Genomic DNA, 24105 nt, shown 5'->3' on the forward strand with positions numbered 1-24105 from the left:
AGAGAGATCTTGCGCTTTGGCCTCTCTAGTGGCAAGGTGGCATTTCGCCTCTATCCTCAACAAGCCTTCCGGGGCTAATCCCTCCCCAGTAGCCACAGCTGTTCACAGGTAGATGGACAGGCACAACCAATTTCCACCCCACAACCTCCTTTCTGGAGTCCCAGCTGCTTGGAACATTGAGCGTGTCTTTGCCCCAAGCCTCGATGTGCTCATCTGCACAATGGTGCCAGGCATACCTATTTCTCACCCTTGTGAGAATTTTCACCAAGAGTAATATGCCTTACTGAGTGCTTCCTGTAAAACAGAACTTAGCTATGCACAGGCCACGCACACTGCAAGTGCTTCATAAATGAACCGTCGTGGGGACGGTGAGAATTTCCCTATAGATTGTTACATCTTTTTTTTTTTTTTTTTTTTTGTACCGGGTATCGAACTCGCGACCTTGCGCTTGGCAAAGCAGGCGGCGGAACCATTGAGCTAAATCCTCGGCCCTGTTACATGTTTTTGAGAAAGATCCGTGTAACAGTCCCAGAGTTGTTCACAAGGCAAACGGAAGAGGGCAAAGCAGCGCTGGCACCAAAGGCCCGAGTTGTTTTGTTGTGGCAGCAAGCAGAACGCCGCCAGCGCGGCGTGCGGGCCCTTTAAGAGCAGAATGGAATGTATCAAAACAAAAAGACCGCGAGCTCATTGGCAGTGCGCTGCACGTGACTCACAGCTGATTTCCTGCCACCTCCCCCCCTCCTTTTTGTTGCTGTCGCCGCGCCGCCGCCGAGTGTCAGTTTCTGCGCCGCCGCCTGCGTTCTCCCCGCTCGGCCCGGCCCAGCCGCCTGTGCTCCCCGGTCCCGGCGGCCGCAGCCCTCGTCATGGCGCACTCGGCGCCCGCCGTGCCGCTGGGCGCGCTGGAGCAGGGCTGCCCCATTCGCGTGGAGCACGATCGCCGGCGCCGTCAATTCACCGTCCGGCTCAACGGTAACGCGCTGTCCGCCCGCCCGCCCCGCCTTTTGTTTGCGAGCGCGCGGGGCCCACCGAGGCTGCCTCCACCTACTAGCCCGCCGTGCGCCCCAACCCCGGGCCGCAGGGAATGCGCGACCGCGGGCCGCCTCCCTTGGCCGCTGGAGCTGCGGGCTGAGCGCAGGCCAGGTGGGGACGCGGCCCGGCCGAGCTGGGCGGGCGTCCCGGAGAAGGCGGCGAGCGCCTAGCCCGGGGCTTGCCGGGGGAGTGGGGGGAGGCAGAGGCAGGAGCACCCCCAGGACGCGCACCTGCTGGGACCGGCTGTTTTTTTGGCGTGGGGCACCAGCCGAGGGCCGCCCACGGAGGTCCTGGAGAGCGGATCACCCCTGACCTGCCTGGTCCCCAGGTGCTTGGGAAGCGCAGCTCTTCCACTCCGGAGGCTTTGGGAAAATCCTGCGGGTGGGCCGGTGGCTGACAGCAAGAGAGGCTTCTGCCCCTTGTTTGGGGGGCAGGGGTGGATGACTGAGACTTTAGCCAGTTTGCCGCATCTCCGTGTGCCTCAGTTTCTCCATCTGCTTCGGGAATAGCACCCGTGTACAGCACTTTGGCTGGTGGTGAGAATGAAACCTGTGATAAGCGTGGAGTACAACCACTTGTTTGGTACATAGTAAGTGCTGACAAACATGGACTCACCATTACTTTAAAACCGGAAAGCAATGTCAAGTCCTCATTTCCTGTAGAGAAGTTTTTACCAGGAGGTCCAAGGGGTTGGAAATAGAATTACGAAATCGAGGACCACGAGCTCCTGGTAGCACTCCCTTCTCCTGCAAGCTGGGCCCTCTGTGGGAATGTCTCAAGCCCTTAGAGCCTAAGGTACCCATTTCCCCCATTTCCGAGAAGGAAAGGTGGAGGCTGGGGAAAGGGACAGGCTCGTCTTCGGTCAGCGGGCGAATTAGAGGAGAGCTGGGATAGCATCGTGCTGGGTATGGCTTCCCGAACCAGCTTCTGTAGTCACAGTCAGAAGAGCCTGGAACTCCTCTTTGGGATCCTGGGCATCCCAGGCCCCACCACTTCCACAAGCTCATGGGTGCACCTGTCTCACAATCTCCAGGTGATGTGTTGTGACACACCAGCTTACATTACAGGTGAGTAAGCTGAGGCTAGGGCTGCAGGAAGTGAGTTGCTGGCTATCACCAAAGGCCTGAGTCAGAACTCAAACCTAGGCTTAGCCCCTCCTGCACTGCATTCTTCCCTTATAGAAGCAAGTCCTTCTGTGGTGGTGCTGGCAGTGACCTGGCTGGTGGTGATATTCAGGGCCCTGGTCATTCTTGTGGGGAGAGATCGCATGGCTTCTCAGATCCTCCTCTGAGGTTTCTGACTTCCATGGAGGCTCTGTTTTTTGTTTTGTTTTTGGTGTTCAGAAGACCCACTGGACTCAGAGAAGAAAAAGGGAACACTTGGAGTTTGGGAGAAGTTTTTACTTCCAAATGGGTACAGCTAAAGGACAGCCCTCCAGAGCTGGCTGGACCATATTCTTAGACTTGCTCCCTTCTGGAACCCACTGCATTGTGGCTAACCATAAAAATGGGCAGGGATCCTCCCACCCAATCTGAGAAGAGGGAGGCTGGAGGTGGCTGCTCCTCTCCGGCCTGCCTCCCTTTGCAGGCTTCTCTAGGTGTCCATGTCAGGCTGGGTCTGGGTGTGGACCTGAGGGCTGGGAGGGATGCTTGGTGAGCTAGGAGGAGAACAGGTGCTCATGAGATCTCAGACCTGCAAGGAAGCCTAGAAGCTGGTGTCACTGTGCCCACCATGGATGTGAATGCTGAGTCTGGGCAGGAACACAACAGGGCCGTCATTCCTGTTGTCACAGGCAGGTGTGTGCCTTGACTGTCCCTGTGGCAGAGCTAGAGTGTTCTCCTGCAAGCTTAGGACCTGAGGGAGGAAAGATGTGAGCAACTGGAGTTATTAAGCACTTGCTGTGTTCCAGGAGGCCCTGTCATATGGAGTCAGTTTATCTCATAGCCAAACCCAGGTAAGGCAGTGAAAGTGCTCCTCCATCTACAGATGAAGTAGCTGAGGCACAGGGGAGTGAAATGCTTTGCAAGGTAGAAGAAGTGAGATTCAGTCCACAAGTACTCATTGAGCTCCTACTATGTGCCAGCATTCCTCAAGGTTCTAGAGACTCTTGAGGCTGCTAGTGTAGAGGAGAAATGGGCAAAAAGTACATTGTAAAGTAACCTAGAAAACAAAGATTGGTGAGAGATGAGTTAGGGCTTATCAAGTGTCCAGAATCAGCTGTCCAGAAAGGCCCTCTTCAAAGAAGGTGGCATTTAAGTAAAGACCTGAAAGAGACAAGAAACAGCTACAGCCTCAAAGTATGTTCCAAGGGAAGGCAGCAGGAAGAGCAAAGGTCCTGTGGTGTCTGGTGTGCATTTAGAATCGCAAGAAGCAATGGAGGATGGAGTGAGGACAGCAGGTGGGATCAAGTTAAGAGGTCACAGGAGAGGTAGATGGTGCAGGGCTTGGAAGTGTGAACTTATGTAATCTGACTTTGACCCTGAGCAAGGTAGATGCTTGGAAAAGTACTCAGCAGAGAACAGATGGGGTGGCCTAGGCTCCCCTTAGCTGTGCTGAGGGGAGCAGACTGTGGGGCCAGGACACTTGGTGGTGTGTGAGCAAAGATGAAGAGAAACATCCAGGTCCAGGATGATGTGGAAAGAGGTATGGACAGGACTTGCTGACATGGGATGTGAGAAGAGGCTCAAGCTCAGGCTGGTCTCACCCCAAATCTGGGTTCTGAGATGCTAGTTTGTCACTATTTTATAGGTAGGGACACCAAGGCACATGGCTTTTGGACAGATAAGCCACACGGAGCCCCCACCCTCTCTCAGAGTGGTGTCATCCAGAGGTTGGAGGAAGCTAAAAAAAAAAAAAAAGTCCCTGCCCACCAGCAGCCCCTTATTTCGTCTGCTCCCTCCTCCACCTCAGCTGCCAACAGTTTGGCCTTTTCCATATTCTCCCCGGCCCCTGTTTTGCAGATAGGAAGACCGAGGCCCTGGAGGGCCAGCAGCTACCTTTAGCCTACTCTAGACCCTGGAGACAACAGGGCTGAGTAGAGCTGGGTCTCATAGGGGTCAGATTCCAGCCCTGTGGGTAGCCCTGTGAGACCCACCATGCCTCCGCAGGACCCCCAGTCCCCATGTGAACCTTCTACAGGCTCCCTCTACCTGAGCCTCTGACCTCTAGCCCCTCCCCGTCACCACTCCTCACTGCCTTAGTACCCCCATCTGTACAGTGGCATCTTGATCTGCCAACTATCTTCTAGGGCCGGTGCAGTGGTAGAGGTGACCACCTTTCACTGAGATTCCCCATCTCCATCTTACAGTATCCCTGCTGCTCTCCAGCTTTTGTCTTTCTCGTGATCACCTCCTCTGATGGCCTCCTGGGTTCTGTTGATACTGTGGCTGTGAGGAGTGCAGGGCCCCAGGTTGGAGAGACACCAGGGAGAGACAGCTTCTCTCAAAAGTAGTTACAGTTTGTGATCTTGATGTGATTCGCAGGCCCAGGAGGGTGACATGTGGTAGGATTGTCCCAGGCCAGGTGTGGTCTCTGGGATACCTGGCAGAGCTGCAGCCCTAGCCCAAGCTTGTTTTCCAGGCTCCTAAGGGACAAGTTCTGCCCTTTGAGTCAGTATGAGGGTTGGGGTGCTCAGAATCGAGCTCGGATAAGAGCCTAAGCCCCAAGCCAAGTCATGCTCGGGAGCTGTGCCTGTGTCCCCGGGTGGGGATGGACGCAGTATAGGAGCTGAGAGCCTAGCTGCCAGTGCTGCCCCTCATCCTGCTGTCCTATGAGGGGCAGTGGGTGGTCGGGGAAACATCTGGTTAGGTGTCACTTGGGTGACCTGAGAGGCCCTAGGAAGGCACGTAGCGAGTGGTGGGAAATCTGCTGCTGTGGGAGACAGGGAGGCTCTGGTGAGTCAGGGAGGCTGGTGTCAGGCATATCTGGAAGCTGTGCCCCCAGGCCTGTCACAGGTCAGACCAGTCAGCGAGCCAGACAGGAAGGCCTGCTGCTGGGCACGTTGGTATTCCACAGGTCCACCTAGAGTACCGGTGTAGGTCTGCTGGAGAGAACAGTTTTTTGTGGGTCAGATGTTTCTTAGGTGTCTACCCTGGGCTGGGTACTGGGGATAGGGTGATGACTGAGCTCAGGTTCAGGTGACCACCAGCAACCAGGGGGAAGCAGAGAATTTGTGAAGTACCTTGGGGCCCATTACAGCCCCAGTAGCCACTCCACTTGATGGAGGGAATGAGTGAACAGAGAAGCACTAGCAAACTTGTGCAGCTGGAGCCCCACCCCTCCTTCCTCTGTGGAGGCTACTGAGCCAAAAGCTGGGGTCTTTTCAGTGGCCTGCAAGACGCTGTGTGGTCTGGGCCTAAGATCCCTTGACGTAACTCCTAACCCCCTGCCTCCAGCTCATTCAGGCCTAACCACTCAGCTGTCTCACTAGTCCCTGAACATCCTACCCCAGGTCCTTTGCATGTGCCACTCTCTCTACCCAGTCTGCTCACCCCCCAGATCTTCCCTTGGATCCTTCATTCCTTCAGATCTTTGGCCAAGAGTGGCTTTCCCTATACACACTCTTTACAGTAGCAGCCCCCACTGCCTACCTTTCTCTGTTGTGTTGTCCTTAGAACACACAGGTGCCCATAGCCTGAGAATCTTGTCATTTATAATACTGTTCACTGCCTGCCTGTCCTACTGAAACAGACCCTCCAAGAAGGAGGGTCTCCTCAGTTTTGTTCCTTGCTGCCTGCTCAGCACCACAGACCTTGCCTGAACATAGTAGGCTGTTGGTGAGTTTTGGGTAGTGAAATGGTCAGGGCTGGTGGGTATCTCCTTCAGTGACCAGATCAGTCCCCAAATAGCATCCCATCTCACTGGCCCATTCCAGGTGAGCCAATTCAAACCCTATCAGGGTGGAACTACACTTAATCTTAGCCAAAAGGCTGAGAAACAATAACAGGGTGGAACTGAGAACCGAGTTGCCTGTCAGGGGCTACAGCAGGATGGTGGTCACATCACAAAGAGAGGCCTGGAGGTGGGACAGAGGCAGAGATGTGTGTGTGTGATCTCTGTCTGCCGGAGCACTCAGAGAAAGGAAGGGGATTGGAGGCCGAGAGAGCTGCTCAGGCAGAGGCTGGAGGCCAGAAGTAGAGGACATGTTCGGTGGAGCAGAAAGAATGAAACCCACTATGTGACTGTGTGGCTTGGATCTCTAGGGGCTCAGTCTCCATCTGAAGATTGGGAGCTGAATCATGGCCTCCTTCTTGGAGGTTGGGAGAGACTCAAGGGATCTTGGGGGCCAGAAAGCCTCTTAACTGGGGATGAGTCCTGTGCTGGTTTCTGACTTGCTGTGCGACCCTGGGCTGGTCATTTGGTCTCTCCATCTGTCAGTCTGCCTCTTGGGAAATCTAGTACAGGCTGAACCGTAATAGCATGTAGGAAGAGGTCTCTGGTACTTCAAAGCATGTCAGGTACAATTTGATTTTTGCTTGCTTTAAAGTTAAAATACATGAAATACACTTTGCTTTTAAAAAGTAGAGAAAGACACTTGGCATTGACATGCCTTCTTTTAAGGCCAGGGAATTGTATCTTCCAACCTTGAGACCCTAGCCCTGCACTGCCCTCTGCATGTCCTTCATCTGCTGGTACTCAGCCACTTCACCTCTCAGCTCAGAGGTCTCCTGAGAGCCCAGCCCCTGCCACCACCACCACTGCATGTGGCTTAATGGCCCTGTCCTTCCCTGGACCTTTCTTATTTATTTACTTCATATACATATGTACAACTCCTTGAGTTTGCCCTCGACTTTTCTTTCTCTGATTGATCACATCCAAACCATTAGCAAATCCTGCCAGCATAGTCCGCCTCTTCTCTTACCCACCCTGCCTCCATCATTATTCCCTCCTCCTGCCCCTAGCCAGTTCCCCCGTGGCGGCCAGAGGGACCCTATGAAGTCACAAGTCACCTCCATGTGTTCTCTGCTGAGGACCCTCCTATGGCTTACAGTTTCATAGAAGGCTTTGCAGGACCTGGCCCCTGGCCTCCTGGCCCTCATCTTTTCCCTTCCCCCTTGCCCCTGCACTCCAGCTACCCTAGTGTCCTCACTGTCCCTCCTGCAGCCTCACTCCTGCTTCAGAGCCTGTGTGCTGGTTGTCTTCTCTCCTAGAACACTCTCCCCACCCAGTGTTTTTCACGCCCCTTCCCCATCCCCTCCCATGCTGTACATTCTCTTGCTCTTCTTGTTTATCTTCCTCTCCTTCTAGTCAGTTTCATGAAGGCAGATCTCCTTGTCTGTCTTGTTCATTGCTATGTGCACAGCACCTGAAACAGTGCCTGGGGCTCCAAAAACACTGGGTGGGTGGATGAATGGCTGGCTGGCTGGCTGGATGGATGGGTGAGTAGACAAGTGACTAGATGGATGGGTAAGTAGATGATGGATAGATAAGTGGATAGGTGAGTAGATGAATGAGTCAATGGATGAATGGATGAATGGACAGATAGATGGGTAACTAACAACTGTGATTGGAGGAACTTCAGTTAAGTATTTTCCAGCAGGAGCTTGGGGGTGGCTGGTGGCCTTTTTTCCTGGCAGGCCTAGGAGGGCGTAAAGACCTGTGTGGGCCCAGCAGCTGTTTCTCATAGATGCTTGTGCCTCTGTCCTGTGACCTTCCTTGCTACACTGCCAGGGTCCAGTGGGTTCTCCTGCTCCACCTGGTGGCAGTGTCTCCCCTGTCTTATTTTCTCTGGCTTGGTGGTAGATTTGCTGGGCCTGCTCTGTGTCCACTGCTGCTCCTTGAAACTCCTACTCCCTGAGAGGTAACTGAGGTGAGGCACAGAGCACAAGGCTCAGAGCTGGGGGATCTCTGTGATGCTGAGGTGGGGGATAGTAGCAAGGGTGCAAGTGTTGCTGGCTCCATACTGAGCATTGCTCAGAGATTGCCTCATTAAATCCTCCAAGTGACCCTGGGAGGAGCGTTTTATTGTACCCTACTTTATGAACAAGGAAACTAAGACACAGAGAGGATGCTTAGACTTCAGCTCAGGTACCATGGCTCCAGATGCCTGGCCTCTCCCTAGTGCCTGGGCACTAGGCCCTGAAGAACTCTGCTGGGGCCAACCCCAGACCCTGGAGTCTCCACAGCTCACCTATTTCCACCTCTCTCCCAGGGTGCCATGATCGTGCTGTCCTGCTGTACGAGTATGTGGGCAAGCGAATTGTGGATCTACAGCACACAGAGGTCCCTGATACCTACCGTGGGCGTGGCATTGCCAAGCACCTTGCCAAGGTAGGGAGGGTGGTGGGCAGGGGACCTGGAGCTACCACCATCTCACTCAGGGAGATATGTGTTTCTTGGCCATGCACAGATGTACAGGCCCACCTTGTCAGCAGGTTACAGTGGGCAGTGGGTGAGTGCTGGGCAGCATGAATCATCCCCTAGGTCCTCTCAGGGCAAATGACAGCCCATCTGGCTCCTGATCGGCAGAGCCCTGGTGCAGCCTAATCCTGTCCTATGGCTCCAGGACCCATAACATAGTAGGTTCACAGTAAGTCCTTGTGGAGCAGATGGGAAAGTGTTAAAGTCAGTGGGATACTGCTGCATCCCCTCATTCCCAGAGTCCTGACCAGGCTGCCTGGGCAGCTTCCCAGGGCAGTTATAGCAGGAACAGAAGAAAGCCTCTGAGCTCTAAGGGCTGCTTGAGGGGGCTAAGCTGGGCCCTGGGCTAGCTTTTTCTCTTTCCCCACCCCACCCCAGCCTCTGCTTTGTGCCTGGGGTTGGCTCGGGGTAGGCTCCTTCACCAACCCCCTAGTGCCTTCTGGGGCCCTGTGGGGCTCATGTCCTTTCATACAGGACCAGACTGGTCTATGGGGTTATCCTGGTGTACCAGGGAACTCAGAGTTACTGACCTGGGCATAGTAGGAGGGTGGCCATGGAGCCCGAGGGCTATGGATGGAGCCCACCACTGCCACCTTCTCAGGCTGAGAGTTCTGACCACTGGCTCTCCCCTCTGCCCTGGCCCCCAGGCTGCTCTAGATTTCGTAGTGGAGGAGGACCTGAAGGCCCATCTTACGTGCTGGTACATCCAGAAATACGTCAAGGAGAACCCCCTGCCACAGTATCTGGAGCGCCTGCAGCCGTGACCTCCAGGCAGGCACCCTGCGGCCCTCCCTCCACGCGGACTCCCTAGGCCGCGTCCTCTCAGGACCCTGCTCCCACCACTGGGAACAGGCTCAGAGTTATTTTTGTAAGGATGCAGCCGGGTCCAGGTTCCTGAAGGTGCCTGCCTGAGGCTAGGCGGTGCTGCGGTGACTGAGAGAAGGGGAGGCCAAATGGTCAAGGTCCCCCAGCCCCCTCCTGCAGAGACCCTCCAGCTTTGCACAGACCTTCTGTGGGCACTGCAAGGAGGCCTGGGGGCAACTGGATCCCTGCTCTGTGATCAGCAGAAGGCCGGCGTGGGACCCCGGCCACCATCTCCTAGAGCTGTGTCCTTTCTGAAGATGAGGAGGATGCTCCCTGGAGTCAAGAGGAGCAACAAGAAACTTCAAGTGCCAACTTTCGAAGATGGTAGTGCCAAGCCTCAGCTACCACCAGCACTACCCCCTTCTCTTTCTCAGACTTTGGTGCCCTGGCACAGGTGGCAGAGCCACAGTAAAGGGCTATGTACTTGATGTGAGAGATAAGAGTGCTGGATGGAGCTCCAGCCCAGGCTTCCAGGCTTCACTGCACACATGCTCACATCAACACATGGGTGTGGACAGGCCGGGGGCAATGAGTATCTTCCTCCCCTGGTACCCTCATTTTCTGTCTACTCTGCAAGAAACCAAGGTCACGCCCTACCCCAGGAGGTACTCACCTCCCCCCCCACCCCCCACCCCACCCCCACCCCCACCCCGTCAGGACCCAGCCCTGGACACCCTGAGTGGCTGCAGCCTGATGAACATAACAGGGTCCTCAGCCCTCATTGGCCTTTTTGCCACCGCCTACCTGGGCTTTCTCAAGAGGGCTCACCTTGGAACTGGGTGGAGTAGGGAGGCATGCTGCCTCCTAAGAAGCACCATTGTCACCCAAGAGGAAGGAGTATTTCAGCCCAAGGGATTTCCTTTGCTGCCACTAGACACCAGAGTGTTGTTCTCTTTTGTAGCTGCTGTGCCCAGCCCTATCTCGAGTCCCAGGGCCCCTTCCACACCTGCCTTCCTGTTGACACCCTTGGGGAAGCTCACTGAGTATACCTTGGCCCTGGGGTACCCACCTTTCTGTGACCCTGTGGCTTCCCTTTGGGGACTGGTTGGGGCTCAGGATCTTGACCTCTTTGCCTCGTTCCCCACAAGGGTTAAGTCCAGTCCTCCATAGAGCTGAAGGGTGACCCAGGAGTCAAGATTGCTTTTGGGGTGAGGTGTTAGTCAACAGCAAATCCCCTCCCAGACCTCTGGGGGTATCTCGAGTGTGCTCAGGGTACCCCAGCAAGAGGCTGTCAGGCCCCCACACCTCCCTCCTCCAGTACACAAGCCCTGAGCAGGTGGATTCTGGGGGTGCTGGTTGCCACCATGACTCCTCCCTTTGATGCTGGCCTGGCCTGTGGGTGTCTTTTTCCATTCTTCTCACTGCCCAAGTCTTTGTACAGAGACTCCTCCCAGCTCTCCTTCCCTAGCCACAGCAGCTCAGCTGCCTATCCCAGACATATACATTCAGATGGCTTCTCACCTTCACCAGGAGCATCAGCATCTGCACACAAAAGAAGGCCTGGCAGCCTCTGAATCCACAACCCTCATCCCCTACTGTGAATCACAGGGTTGGCCTAGTGGCAGTCACTGTCCTTAGCACTCTTACACCTCTTGTACTCTGGGCCCTTGCCCTATGCTATACTCCCCCCCCCCCCCCCACCACCACCACACACACACTTTGGCCACCAGGAGTCCTCAGGAGAGCCTAGGGCCCCCATCCCTTCCACCATCCTTAGCTCGGTTTGCTAAGTACCTTTAAGGGCCAGAGAAGCCAGGCCCTCTAGGAAGAAATTGCCAGCAGGAGGGGACTCAGCAGGGCTGTGTCCCCACACAGCTGGTGTCCTCCATTTCTGCACTGGTTGAGAGAAGAGCAGGTTATAGGCCCCAGAGTAGTCACTTGGGCTGGCCAAAGTCTGCATTTTCTCTTCCCTCCTGGCTTGTGCCAAATTGGGGGCCTCAATTCCCTCCCTCCCTAAGGCCACCTCTCCCAAGTTCCCTTACAGATTGTCCTGCCTCCAAGCATTTGGTGAGCTGGGACCTATAGGATGAAGTGGCCCAGGGGCTCCAGCCTGCACACAGGAGGGCCCAGAGAAATCGTGCCCGGAGCCAGCCTCTAACCCCACTCTTTCTGCCTCAAGCAGATCCCACACTGTTCTAACAGCATGGGCCTTGCTGTGAAGGCTGTGTGCCCACAAAACAGTACTTGAATGAGCAAACTTGGGGTGGTAGAAGCCCTGGCTCAGGAAGAATGGCTGGGGCTTCCTTGGTGGGCTTGTCCCACATTCCTACAGGGTGACCCAAGCATCCGTGGCTCCTCAGGCTGCCTTAAAGTACCACTGACCCCATTCTGGGGGCTCAGCAGAGCTGTGCCAGACTCCCCAGTGGGCATTGTGTTAGCAATAACCACATCACCCACTCTGCAGCCCCAGCCCACCCCTCTGCCCACAGCCCAATTCAGCCTCTCTGGTGCTACCCCATCCACCTGGTTCCAAACCTCACCCTATCTCTGTCCTGAGTCCTTCCAGGATCTGGTTGTTGAGAACTTGGTGAAGCCTGGGTCACAGGGATCCCTGCCCACCCCAGCATGTTGCCACAGGCTTTATGCTCCCCTGCCAGATCTCACCCTGGGGTTCTTTTTCCTGTCCCAGTCTATAAGGCAGTAACTCATGTGCCTTTCCCACTCAGGACCTGTGCCTGTGGTATTGGGGCCAATGCCAGTCTCTAGACCTCTTTTGTCATTTTGCAGGCTTCCAAACATAATAAGACACATTCAGTGACAGGCATGGGCCGACAGGACTGCTCTCAGGCTCTGCACATGATCTCATGGTGAGTGGATGGGCTGCTGATCTTTTTAACTGAAGAGACTGGGCCAGAATGAAGCAGTTGGGGAGCCCTGGGGTAAGAAAGGAGGCCAGACAGGCTGTGTAGCTGATCTTTGCTCTCTCCCTTCCTGATGTTCATCCAGCTTTTTTTTTTTTTTTTTTGTGGTTCTGGAGATTGAACTTGGGCACTCTTACCACTGAACTACATCCCTAGCCCTTTTAATTTTTTACTTTAAGACAGGGTTTCACTAAGTTGCTAATTACATAGACTTGTTTTTGAACGTCAACACTATTTGTGTGAGGGGAGCAGCTCCACTTTTCAGGAGAGGAGAACAAGGCTCCAAGGGACCCAGCAAGCTAGTGGCAGTGGCATTGGGATTCCAACCCAGCCTGTGCAACTTTGCTAAACACAACACCCTGGTTCTTCCTTACCCCCAAGGCCACAGTCCAGCCCTGAAACCAGCCTCTGTTGCCTGGGCAGCAGCTTTAAGGAGTTTCCTGGGAAGAAGCCCTGATGTCATGTCAGCCTCTTAGAGGAGAGCTGCATTTGGCCCTAATGAGTGTCTCCTTGGGGGACTTCTGGTCCAGAGCAGAGAGGTGGGGCCGAGGCTTGCTTGAACACGGGCCCATCAGGGAGTAGTGGCCAGGTTTCCAAAACCCAGAAGCACAGGAATTGTCACCACTCCAAGGCCCACATCCTTGCTCTCTGGCTGCCAAGATGGGTCCAACTCCTGAATGGGAATTTTTCCTCCTAGTTCCCACTGGGGTTAGATGGCTGCCCTGGCAAAAGGGGAGGAGACAATAGTTACTAAGCCCTTCACAATTTTATCCCATTCTCAAACAGTCCAAGAGGTACTAGTCACGGGCCTGTTGAGAGAGTCAGGGTGAGGGAGTTTCTAATCTGCAGTCACACAGCTGGAAGACCTAGGATCCAAGCCCAGTTCCTGTCCTCTCTAAGTGATGGTACCAAGCCTGTGTGTTGTGGTCTTATGTCTACTTAGATGACAGATGGCCTCAGAAAGCAATAAAACTTCCAGCAGCTTCCTGCTCCTTTGGAGGGCTGAGGTGGGCCTGTGTTGAGCTGTCAGCTGTAGGCTGATGGAGCATTTCTGGCCAGTGTAGAGACAGCTAAATTGCATGGGAAGCTGGGGTTGGAAGCTGGAATATTCTTGGAGCACTTGGCTGTGTACTCATACTGTCCTTCCTCTGTTCAGTTTTGCTTGCGTCCACCCAAACATCCTTCTACTATTCTCAGGGTCCCACTCCTTTCAGATCAGTGCCCTAAATTTCATGCAAGAGATCCGGCAAGGCTGTGAATTCAACTCATGTTGTAACTGCAACCTGCAGGATTAAATCTAGGATTATGTTTTCAGTTGTGTGCTCACTTCGGCAGCACATATACTCAAAATGTTTTCAGTTGTATCTGTCTTATGGCTACAAGAATTAAAGATGCTTTTGGGTTGTTAAAGATGTACTCTGGTTTTCTGTCAGTGCCTTGAGCTGAGTTGTTGATCAGGTTCTGCTTAATCTCCAGTTGTCAGAAGCCACCCACCACACCAGTCTTACTAGGTATCCCCGTGGCCACAGGTGGGGGCAGCACCCATTTTGTCTTCCAGGTTTTGCTTTCAAAAGATGCTTCACCCAAGCACTTAAAATAGGTGGGTTTTTGTTTTTGTTTTTTGAGACAAGGTCTTCCTATGTAGTTCAGACTGGTCTTTAACTTACTATGTAGTTCAGGCTGGCCTCAGATTTGTAGTGATCCTCCTGCTGGGATTACTGGTGTGTGCTACCTCACTGGGCTAAAATAGGTGCTACTGAAAGTGCCGGTTTTGTTATTGTCTCAGTCCATTTTGTGTTTCCATTACAGAATACTCAAGAGTAGGTAATTGATAAAGAATGGAGGTATAGTTCTAGGGGCTGGAGAGTGCAAAGCCAAGGAGCCCATGTCTGGTAAGGGCTCATCATACCATACCAGGAAGTGAAAGAAGAAGAGAGCCATGCTCATCCTGTATAAGGATGCCACTTCTGCAATAATGACATTAATCAGTCCAAAAGGGTAGAACTCTCATGACCTAATCACATTTTAAAGGTCCCACTTCTCAACACTTACATTGGAGATTAAATTTCCAACACATGAGCGTTGGAGGGAATATTTAAACATTAGCACCAAATGCTGAGACTTCCAGAAACCATTTTCCCCCTAACAATGAGGTTATGCCTCCTGGGTTCCAGGTCAATAGGGGCCAATAAGTGATTCCAGGTTTCTAGCTTTCAGGGACTATTTTCTAAGAAGATATTTCTACTACTGAGAGCAATATCAGCCAGGGAAGGGTTAGGAAAATGGAAACTTCCCAGGTGCTTCAAACAGGGAATTAGGGTTGTAACGGACCGGTTACAGCAACTGTTGAAAAGAGCGGAGCAAGGAGGTGGGGTTTCCAGAAGCTGCCTGTACATTGAGGCTGGAAGAACAGAAAGTGTCACCCAAAGCTATGATCCCAGAGTTACTGATGGTGTTAAGGCTTGCAGCCTTACAAGCTGCAAGGGCATATCTGGTGGTCACTGCTGCCACCTCCGAATCCAGAAACACCACACTGCTTCTAATACCTGCTAGTGCTTCCTACCAGGCACAGTGTCTTAGTTACATTTCTGGTTGCTGAGGAAAAATATCCAACACCAAAAGCTAAAGGAGAAAAGGTTTATTTTGGCTCACACTTTGTAGAGGTTTCAGTTCATAGTGGGCTGGCTGCAATGCAGGGCAGCATGGGAGAGGGGCATCACAGTGGAGAAACAGTTCACAACTGGCAGAAGGCAGCAAAGCAGTGAAGCAGTAAAGCAGCAGCAAGACCATCAGCAGCCTTCTTTCTGTCCCTTATATTCTATCCAGGCTACACACCCATAGTGTGGGTAGCACTCACACCCAGGTTGGCTCTCCCATTATCCACACCCAGAACTATGCCAAACCAATTAATGGACTAATTTAGTAATCAGACACCTTTGATCCCAGCATCACACACTTCATCTCAGCATCGCACACTCGATCCAGCCACCTCTGAAAGGCCCCACCTATGACCACATGAGGCTTTGGGGGACATCCAGACACAAGCTATAACACACAGGTTCTGGCAAATATAGTTTGCATGCTTTCAATCCCTGTGTGCTGCAGAGAAGGGGTGTAGCAGGTCACAGGTAAGAATAAGCAGCAGTATTCTTCCCTGCTATGGGTTATACCATATGACATAATGGCAACACATTAACATAGAAGACAATGTGCAATAGACAGCGATGGGTCTGGAAGTGTGACTCAGTGGCATAGCTAGCATGTGTGAGGCCCTGGGTTCAATTCCTAGCACTGGAGACAGAGAGGGTGGGGGGCGGGGACTGAGAGACTAAGAGTGATTATTAAATAGACCAGTTTACCTGTTGTTACTAACTCTGACCCATCATAGACTGAAGTCCTATAAGAAATAAAAGCTTTCTTGTCTGTGGGTTCTGCCTCATGGACAAAAGCTGCTCACAGTACAGCCAGGAAGCAGAGAAACAAGGGAGGAGTTGGGGAGAGGAACATACCCTTCCAGGTCACACCCCCTAGTGACCCACCTCTAAGCAGGCCCCACCTCCTAATAGCACACTCAATCACTAAACTCACCAGTAGGTGAATCCACTGATGAATTCAGCATCCCATGATCCAATCACCTCCCCAAGCCCCACCTCTGAACACATGAGGTCTTTGGGGGACATTTTAGGCCTAAACCATGATATTCCACCTATGGCCCCAAAGACTCATGTCTGTCTCTTTAGGCAAAAAGATTTAGTCCCTCTCTAACAGTTGCCAACATCGTAACAATTCCACTATTGCTGAAAAGTCCAAGTCCCAAGTCTCCGCTGACACTCAAGGCAAACACTTAGCTATAAACCCCTATAAAAAAAGAAAAAAGAAAATTAAACACTGCCGGTAGGTCTACAGTGGCACAGGATAAATAGTTCCATCCCAAAAGGGAGAAATGGGGGATAGCAAGCAATGAGACTAAAGACTGAAAGCCGGCAAAGCAAACATTAAATCTTGTAGTTCCGCATCTAGTACCTGAGGCAGGTGGTGGTGAGATGTGAACTCCAAGGGGCTTGGGCAGTCCCACCCCTACAGCATTGCTAGTTGCAGTTTTAATGGCCTTTCTCCTGGAGCGGCTTTGCTCACTGCAGTTTTCCTCAGCAGATGTTTCATGTTCCTGACTTCTCCAACTTCCTGGGGTCTTCACAGCACTTTTGGCTTCGCTCTCAGAGCTTCATACACTGTCCTTTCAGGGCTACACTGCCTGGCCCACCAGGCGTTCTTCTGAAATCTAAGTGGAAGCCTCCCTGCCCTCTCAAAACTCTTGCATTCTGCATGCCCATAAAACCAGCATGACATAGATGATGCTATGATTGACGGGCTCAAATACAAAAATGGTGCGGTGGGAGGGTGTGGCTCATTGAGAAAAGTTGCTCACATAAGTGGCCAAAAAGCAGAGAAAGTAGCAAAGAAATTAAGGATGGTATTATAACTTTCTAGCATCCCCAGTGACCTGCCTCTTCTGACAAAGCCCCACCTCCTAATAGCACACTCAATTGCTGAACTCATCAGTGGATAAATCCACTGATACAAAGAGCAGCCCCATGATCCAATCAGCTTCCAAAAGCCCCATCTCTGAACACATGAAGCCTTTGGGGAACATTTTATAAATAAACCATAATACACACATGGGATATTGAATTGGGTAGGAATAAGCCTCTCTACAGTTATTCTGGAATCTAGACAAAAGTGTGTTATGATTTGGACTTTATACATTCCTGTGATAGTTAACTGTGGTGTCAACTTGAATAAGAAACACCCAGCTGATTGGTTTATTGTTCTGGGTGTGGATGGTTTTTGGAAACTAAGTGTGAGGACTGAGGCCTGGATTGATCTCTCCTTGGGACATGAGGGAGAAAATAGCAAGTTGTTCCTCCCTTGGGCTATGTGCTGGCACCAGCCAGTTCCAAGGAGAAAGTCAACTGAAGCTGAAGTCCGATTAAAGAAAATACACATTTGGGTACAGTCTACAAATGATGAGAACCTGATGACCTTTCTAAGAACCCTAGATCACATGTTTTCTTGCTTCTTTGTGTGACCCTAATAAAAGTGTGTAGTACTGCCAGTTCAGGGCTCTTCATCCACTAGAGGCAGGACCCCCTGACCCCCTCTTTCAAATTATCTTTGTGTCTTGTGTCTTTAAACCTTTATTGCTCCCTAATCAGGACAAATTCATGGGATGGCTCTGACAGATGATGGATTTACTGAAGAGGGAAGATTCACCCTGGATGTGGGTGGCACCAACCAATAGGATTGTATCCTGGATAGACTAAAAAGGGAAAGAAGAAAGAAGTCTAACTTCGGGTTCTTTAGAGGAGCTCCAGTCTTCACCATCACTTTTGGGCATTCATCTCCAGGCATCCAGCACAGACTTCATCCTTGCAGGGCAGACTCTTTAGTCTTCTAGCACAGACCCTTCAGCTTCTTGATAGAGACTGGCACAGGGCTCTGCAGTGAGCTCAAGGCCTTTGACTGTTTGTTTGTTTGTTTTGAGGCAGGGTCTTGCTATGTGGCCCAGGCTGGCTTTGAGTTTATTATATAGCCCAGGCTGGCCTCAAACTCTCTGCAATCTTCTTGCCTCAGCTGCTGAGTGCTGGGATTACAGTCATGTGCCACTACCCCAGGCTGCTATCACAAACCCTTAAAGTCCATTCCCATACTCGTTCATCAGATCTCTGCTTGTAAGAGTTAGAAAACCCAAGAAGGTCTTTGGGAATATAGCAGACCTCCTCCTGGGTACATCACCATGATGTAAAGGTATGTATATCACCTTCAGGAGTCTTCTGGGCTACCTAGTAAATTCAGGATCTCCCTGCCTCAAAAAAGGTGGATGGAGGGGGGGGGGGGCTTGAGGGAGGGAATGGGATAAAATAAAATAAGAAGAAAAAGGTGGATGGAGTGGGATAATGGTGGCAAAAACACGCCTGGATCAGGCCAAGCTTGTCAATATAGGCCCATTAAGTAGAGATTCTGAATTTAATACTGCAGCTTGTGGAATTAAAAAAAGTGGTAGTAGGGCTGGGGATTTGGCTCAGTGGTCCCGCTGCCTGCCTGGAAAGCAAAAAGTCCTGAGTTCAATCCCCGTTACCAAAAAAAAAAAAAAAAAAAAAAAGTGATAGTTTATTTGGTTGGTTGGCAGAAGTATGAATCAAAAAATGGCCCACTGGTGAATGAGTTAGAGATGTCTAATTTCCCTTGGTTTACTGTTGATGAGGGGATTCAAACGTTCAGGAAAGTGGGAATGCTGGAATGGATTTGCCATGTTAAACCTAATCCTCCACATGGGAATGATCCAGAAAATGAAAATGTACCCTTCACTAATACCCTAAGAAACAGATTTGTGAGTGGAGCATCAGTGTCCCTGAGGAGCCTTGTCATTGTTCTCTATATGCCAGACTGTTATTGGGTTCTAGGGTGCTGGGGACTCCTTTTAGGGATTTTTTTCTAGGTTCTTCTTGTCCTGAACAAAGAATTAGAAAAAACAAGTGCAATAGGTAGCAAGGTTTTACATTTATTAAAGGCAGGAAAGGAAACATTCTGCAGAGTGAGTGCAGGCTAATTAAAAATATAAAAGTACACTGTGCAGAGTGAAAATGGGCCATAGTGGACATAAGGTTAATGGTGACCATCTTTTGTATCTCCCCCTCCTTAGGCTGACATCAGGTCTGGGCTTTCCTATAGAAAACCTGCTTGAGTCCTCTCAAGAAGAATTAAAGATAGCATTCTTTGATTAGTCTCAGGTGCAGAGCATTGGGAACTGTTTTTCTGAGCATTTCCTGGATTTTCATTATTGACAGATCATGCCCATTTGCTCAGTTGATTTGCCACACCTAAATCTTCTGCTTAATTTCTCCCTGAGGGACATAAATCCCCATAATTCTTTATGAGGTGCTGAAGATGTAGAGGTCTCCCTCTTCAAATAGCTACTTCTGGCTGAAAGGGGCTGTAGGTCCTACTTACTGAATGTCTTACTTTTCTCTCACTACTGAGACAAAATATTCAACATCCTAAGTTAAATGGGGAAAGATTTATTTAGCTCACAGTTTTTGGAGGTTTCAGTCCATAATTGGCTGTTTCCAAGAAGGGTGGTTTGCTAGAGGGGCAGTGCAGAGGAGAACTAGTTCATGACAAGGAGAAGACAGCAAAAGCAGAAAGAGACCTTAACAGTGTCTTTCTGACCCTTTTATCTTATCAAGCTACTTAGGGCAGGTAGCACTCACACCATTAATCATAGTGCTCTTGAGCCTAGCAATGCACCATGAATCAATTCTGGCAGCACACACTCTAGATCCAGCCACTTGAAAAAGAGCTCCACCTATGACTGCATGAGGCTTTGGGGGAAGATCTAAACACAAACCCTAACATTGGGAATTATGTGCTTTCTAGCTACCTCAGGATGCTGTGGCCCACTGGCTGTGTTGAAAAGAAGCCTATCAGAAGACAATAAGAAATGAGTTAGTGTCTATATGTGAAGGACTATTGAGGGGCCTGTTCAATGAAAGAAATTTTGGTAAATTTGTCAGGAGAATAATTTTACTCTTAGGTTGGGGATGTAGAGCACAAATATGATAAGGGGCAAGTCAGAGTTTCACATCTCCTGTTGAGAAAGTATGGCAAAGAGGGAAGTTAGATAAATTATCAAAGCCTAAGAGCCATAACTTTAGTAAGATTACTCACATTATGTATTTAATTAAAAACAGGACTCTAATACAGTGCTCATTCAAGCTGTGATGAATTAGGAGTATCTGCCCTCAGAGGAGTGCTGGAGTCTTGCTTTTTGAAGAGGAAACTCAGATCTTCCAGAAGATCACAGGAGTAGCCTAGTCCTGTGAAAATTTGAGTGACAATTTTCCATGTAGGGTTTTTATAGCTTTCCACTGCATCCCCTGAGGAAGGATTAGTTTAATGGTTTCTCAAGAACTGGGAATAAGGGTAGGGTCTTAAGGGGCTCTAAGACTGCCCTTCTTGCCTTTCCACCATCCTTTTGATTTCACAAGGAAACTTTAGACTTGTCTCTTTGGTGTCCCTTGCAATGAATGACACCATCATGCTTGGGAAAATAGACTGCCTCTAGGAGTTGTAGAATTTTCTGTTTGTGTGTCGTAGATGATTGTTTATTAGTTTCTGTTTGTTTTATTTTGTTTTGTTTTTGATATAGGGTCTCAATTTGTAGTGTAGGCTTGCCTTGAACTCACTATGTAGCCCAAGCTGGCCATGAACTCCCAGCAATCCTCTTGTCTCAACCTGCTGAGCACTGGGATTACAGGCATGCACCATTATGCCTGGCATGATTGCTTATTGGTTAGTAAGTGGCCTTTTTTATAGATTGTTGCTTGGACATGTAGCACCAGAAAGGCATATTTGGAGTCTATATAGATATTTAGCTTTTTGCGTGTTGTTAATATCAATGCCTAAGTAATAGCTATGAGCTCTGCTTTTTGTGCAGAGGTCCCAGGGGGAAGGTGTTTGGCCTCAATAACCTATTGTGAACTGATATCTGCATAACCTACCTTTTGATGTCCTTGGACAGCTACTTTCATCAGTGAACCACACCTCCTCAGAGTCTTGGAGAGGCAGGTTACTGATGCCCTGCCTACTTGCATAGGTCTAAGAAATCACCTGTTCAGAGAGTGGCTAACCTCTGAGCCTGTAGGCTTCAGTGAGGCAGGATTAAAAGTATTGCAAGTCTTTAGGGTAACCTCAGGGATGTCTAGAAGCATGGCTTGGTGTAGTCCCAACAGGTAACCTAGTAAGGGAGTAGGACATTATGAGACAATTAAAAACTGATGGTTAAACATTTGAGCTTCAAACTGATATGTCAAAGCAGGAGTAAAGAAGCTCTGACTAGGACTCTCCTCAGCCTCAAATATGGGTGTTGATTTCCTAGTTTGTACTGGACCAAAACAATATTACAATAGAAGATAAGTTGTTAAAGATAAGAGTGGAGCTTGTTCCTGGGGCACCAACTGTAAGGTCAGGTTTGAGACCACTGAGGCAGGCAAAGTTCAAGCAACATGTGAGTTTATTACCATCTGGTTGCAAATGGGCCAAAGGTGAAGAGGGCATTGGACCTGAGAGGGGGGTCTGTGCAGTTGTTATAGAGGAGTTTAGGCAGAGAATGGGGCACTGGTCAAGAGGGTGGAAAATTTTAGAGTCCTATGGGTGATGGGCCTGGGGCTGGCTGATAAACAGGGTGGTGGTAGGAGCAGCAGGGAGGCTGCTGGCTTTCTGTTATCTCTGTGCTCCTGTGGATGTGGGTAGTGAGTCTGCTTGGGTGGGGGTCTGGCTGAGGGGCCTGTCACCAACTAGCTACCTTCAGGGTCAAACTGTTTCCAATTTTAAAGAATACAGCCTAATGGTGAGGTGGCTGGGATCTGAAGGTTATCTCCCATGGTGCACCATGGGGCCTAAGGGAGAGAAGATGGCATCCTATGCAGAAAGATGCAGATCCATTGAGTTCCCAATGTATCCTTTATGAGACTCAAGTACTACTAATGAAATGTCTGAAGCCAAAGAAGCACTGGTGCCTTCTCATTTTTTCCCCTTAGACTGTACCACACACTCTGCCCCAATGATTCCTTAGACAGAAGAGTAGAACCTCACCCAGGGGTCCCTTAGGTAATCCCAAGAGATCATTAAAACCCCCCAAGCCTCCCTTAGAAACAGTAAACTTTTTACAAGGTCTCCCTATGTAGTTCAGACTGGCCTTGAACTCACTATGTAGCCTATGCTGGCCTTGAACTGGTGGCAATCCTCCAGCCTCAGCCTCCCAAGTGCTGAGATTTTAGGCATGTGCAACCACACCCAGCTCATAAATAATAAACTCTTAGAAGATCAGGGTGGAACTCCCTTAGAGGACTCCCTTAGATCAGGGTGGAGGCCCATGGTGGGGGAAATCTCTTAGGCCCTTGAGAAATAGTATCCCTTACATTTAATCCTGATAATAAAAACTTTGGTACTTTGTTTAAGGCCTAAGAAATAGAAATGTTTTTTGAGCATTTAAGAGAAAAAATTATAAGGATAGCTCTACATACTCACAGCCTCCTGACTTGACCTTTACTGGTGATTTCCTTTGTTTCACTCAGGCCCTCTGGCACATCTTTCTAAATTAGCTGAGTTTCTGTTCGAAGAAACAAGGAGAGGATTTAACCCAATTCAGAAGAGAAGTGGGGAGGAGGCTTATATGTTTCCTAAAAACAGAGGCTTTAGCCCTTATCTATAAGGGTGAGATTTCCTGGTGACCACAAGGTGAATCAGAAAAAGAAAATAGTGAGCAAACATGGCAGAACCACATGACTGATCCACACAACTGTTATCAGGTAACCTACTTCTAAAAGTGGCCCACCAACTAAATGGGTTCTGGGTTGCTAGCCTCTCCCTCTGGAGTTAGATTCCAGGTTCTTCTCTTGAACAATGAAATGGATAGAACTAGTGTAGATAGATAAGTTAATTAAATATCTTGTAAGCAATTAGACAGGGCTGGCCCTGAGGAGTCAATATGAGGGACAATTGAGACACATTCACTGAAGGTCAGCATTATAAAAAGAGAAAAACTACTACACCCACTAACCCTAACTTCCCCTAGGGAAGAATAGCAGTGATTGGTATTCTAAACAGACATCAATGGGCCCTGGATTTAGCTCAGTGGTTCCACCACTTGCAAAGGCATAAGGTCCTGAGTTCAATCCCCGGTGCAAGACAAAAAAAAAAACAAAACCAAAAAACCACCCCCAAAACCCAGACATCAATCACCTGAGTGGGGGACAAAGACCTTAACCCATCTCTTCCATGAAACGACCTTGACTCTTCCCTTACTGAAAATCCTTGTTCATTCCTTATACACTTGCTATGTGACTTGTTTCCCCATTTGATCCCCCATTTAAGCAATATTACCTAATTGACTCCTTGTTTTAATCTTATTGGTCAATCATAGTTTTGTTCCACCTCACACCCACTTTATAATTTCCCATGGGATCAATATTGCCTCAGCAACTGTACTTGTAATCTTATTGGTTGATGATAGTTTTGTCCCACCTTGAAGCTGCCTCACCTCATGGCTTTGCTCCATTAAAAACCCCTGGGAAACAGGATTCCCCAGGCAACCCACTTTCAAGTCCCTCTTCTGTCTCTCTTAGGCAGAAGCTGTCTTTCTCTTAATAAATTTTTCCTATTCTTAACCTTTGTTGTTCCTGTCAGGCAAAAGAGTGAAAAAGCAAGACCAGACCAGAACCACATCAAGCCTTTATTGCAGGGACAATCTGCCGGGCTGTCTCTGAACAAAGGAGTGCAGCAGCATAGCCAGGGTAGGGGGAGCTTTTATGGGAGCTGGGGAGGGGTTTGGGGATGTGATGGTTAGGGATTGGAGGGGTTGAAAGGCGTGTGACCGGGGATTAGAGGAGCCTGTGACATCACTAGTTACTAGGAAGAGAGCAAGTATCAGGTTACTCTTTTGGCGGGAAAAGGGCATGTTGGGAAGAAGAAAGTTGTCTTTTGGTGGGAGAAGCCATCTTGGGGTTGGGTTTTAGGTGGGGAGCAGGGTATTATGGGAAGAAGGCCAGTTTGGGTGGGAAAGGAGCCATTTTGGAACTGGGTTTAGGTGGGAAGCAGAAGGTAGCTATTATATATAGGAGCCATCTTAAGATGAGGGAAAGCTATCAGTTCCTAGAATTCATTCTTCAGTTTTAGAGAACATGAACTCAAGTTTCGATATCTAGCAGGTTTGGGAGCTACACTGATTTCCCCTATATCAAAGAAAGCAAAAAGCACAGTGACAATGTTTATTCAAGAAAATAAAAGTGAAGAGTAGGGGAGAAACTGGGTCTTCAGAGAGAGCTTGGGCTGAGTAAAGAGAAAAAGAAGGTAAAAGCAAAATTAAAAGTACATGCTGTGTATGGGAAATGCAGCATGGGCTCTTGTGGAAAGTTATGATAGCAATCTTCATGGC

The 24105-nt window shown here is 49.9% G+C and overlaps 1 protein-coding gene across 2 annotated transcripts; it reads left to right on the top strand.

The window, feature by feature from the left end:
- The first annotated feature begins 728 nt into the window (after positions 1-728).
- On the top strand, positions 729-23469 carry Natd1 (N-acetyltransferase domain containing 1). 2 transcript variants are annotated; one of them, XM_087203947.1, is made up of 4 exons: positions 729-969; positions 8180-8298; positions 11980-12059; positions 17327-23469. In XM_087203947.1, the coding sequence occupies exons 1-4, from the start codon at positions 864-866 to the stop codon at positions 17355-17357; spliced, it is 336 nt and encodes a 111-aa protein (XP_087060073.1). In that variant the 5' UTR covers positions 729-863; the 3' UTR covers positions 17358-23469. The 2 variants fall into 2 exon arrangements, with proteins under 2 accessions (XP_087060073.1, XP_004868807.1); XM_004868750.3 differs by lacking the exon at positions 17327-23469 and adding an exon at positions 9036-9857 and having other exon boundaries at positions 736-969; positions 11980-13523.
- Positions 23470-24105: the final 636 nt, after the last annotated feature.

This window comes from Heterocephalus glaber, unplaced genomic scaffold (genome assembly GCF_053883595.1).
Source record: "Heterocephalus glaber isolate CG9 unplaced genomic scaffold, H.glaber_assembly_v1.0 deba00001813, whole genome shotgun sequence".
Taxonomy (NCBI): Eukaryota; Metazoa; Chordata; class Mammalia; order Rodentia; family Bathyergidae; genus Heterocephalus; species Heterocephalus glaber.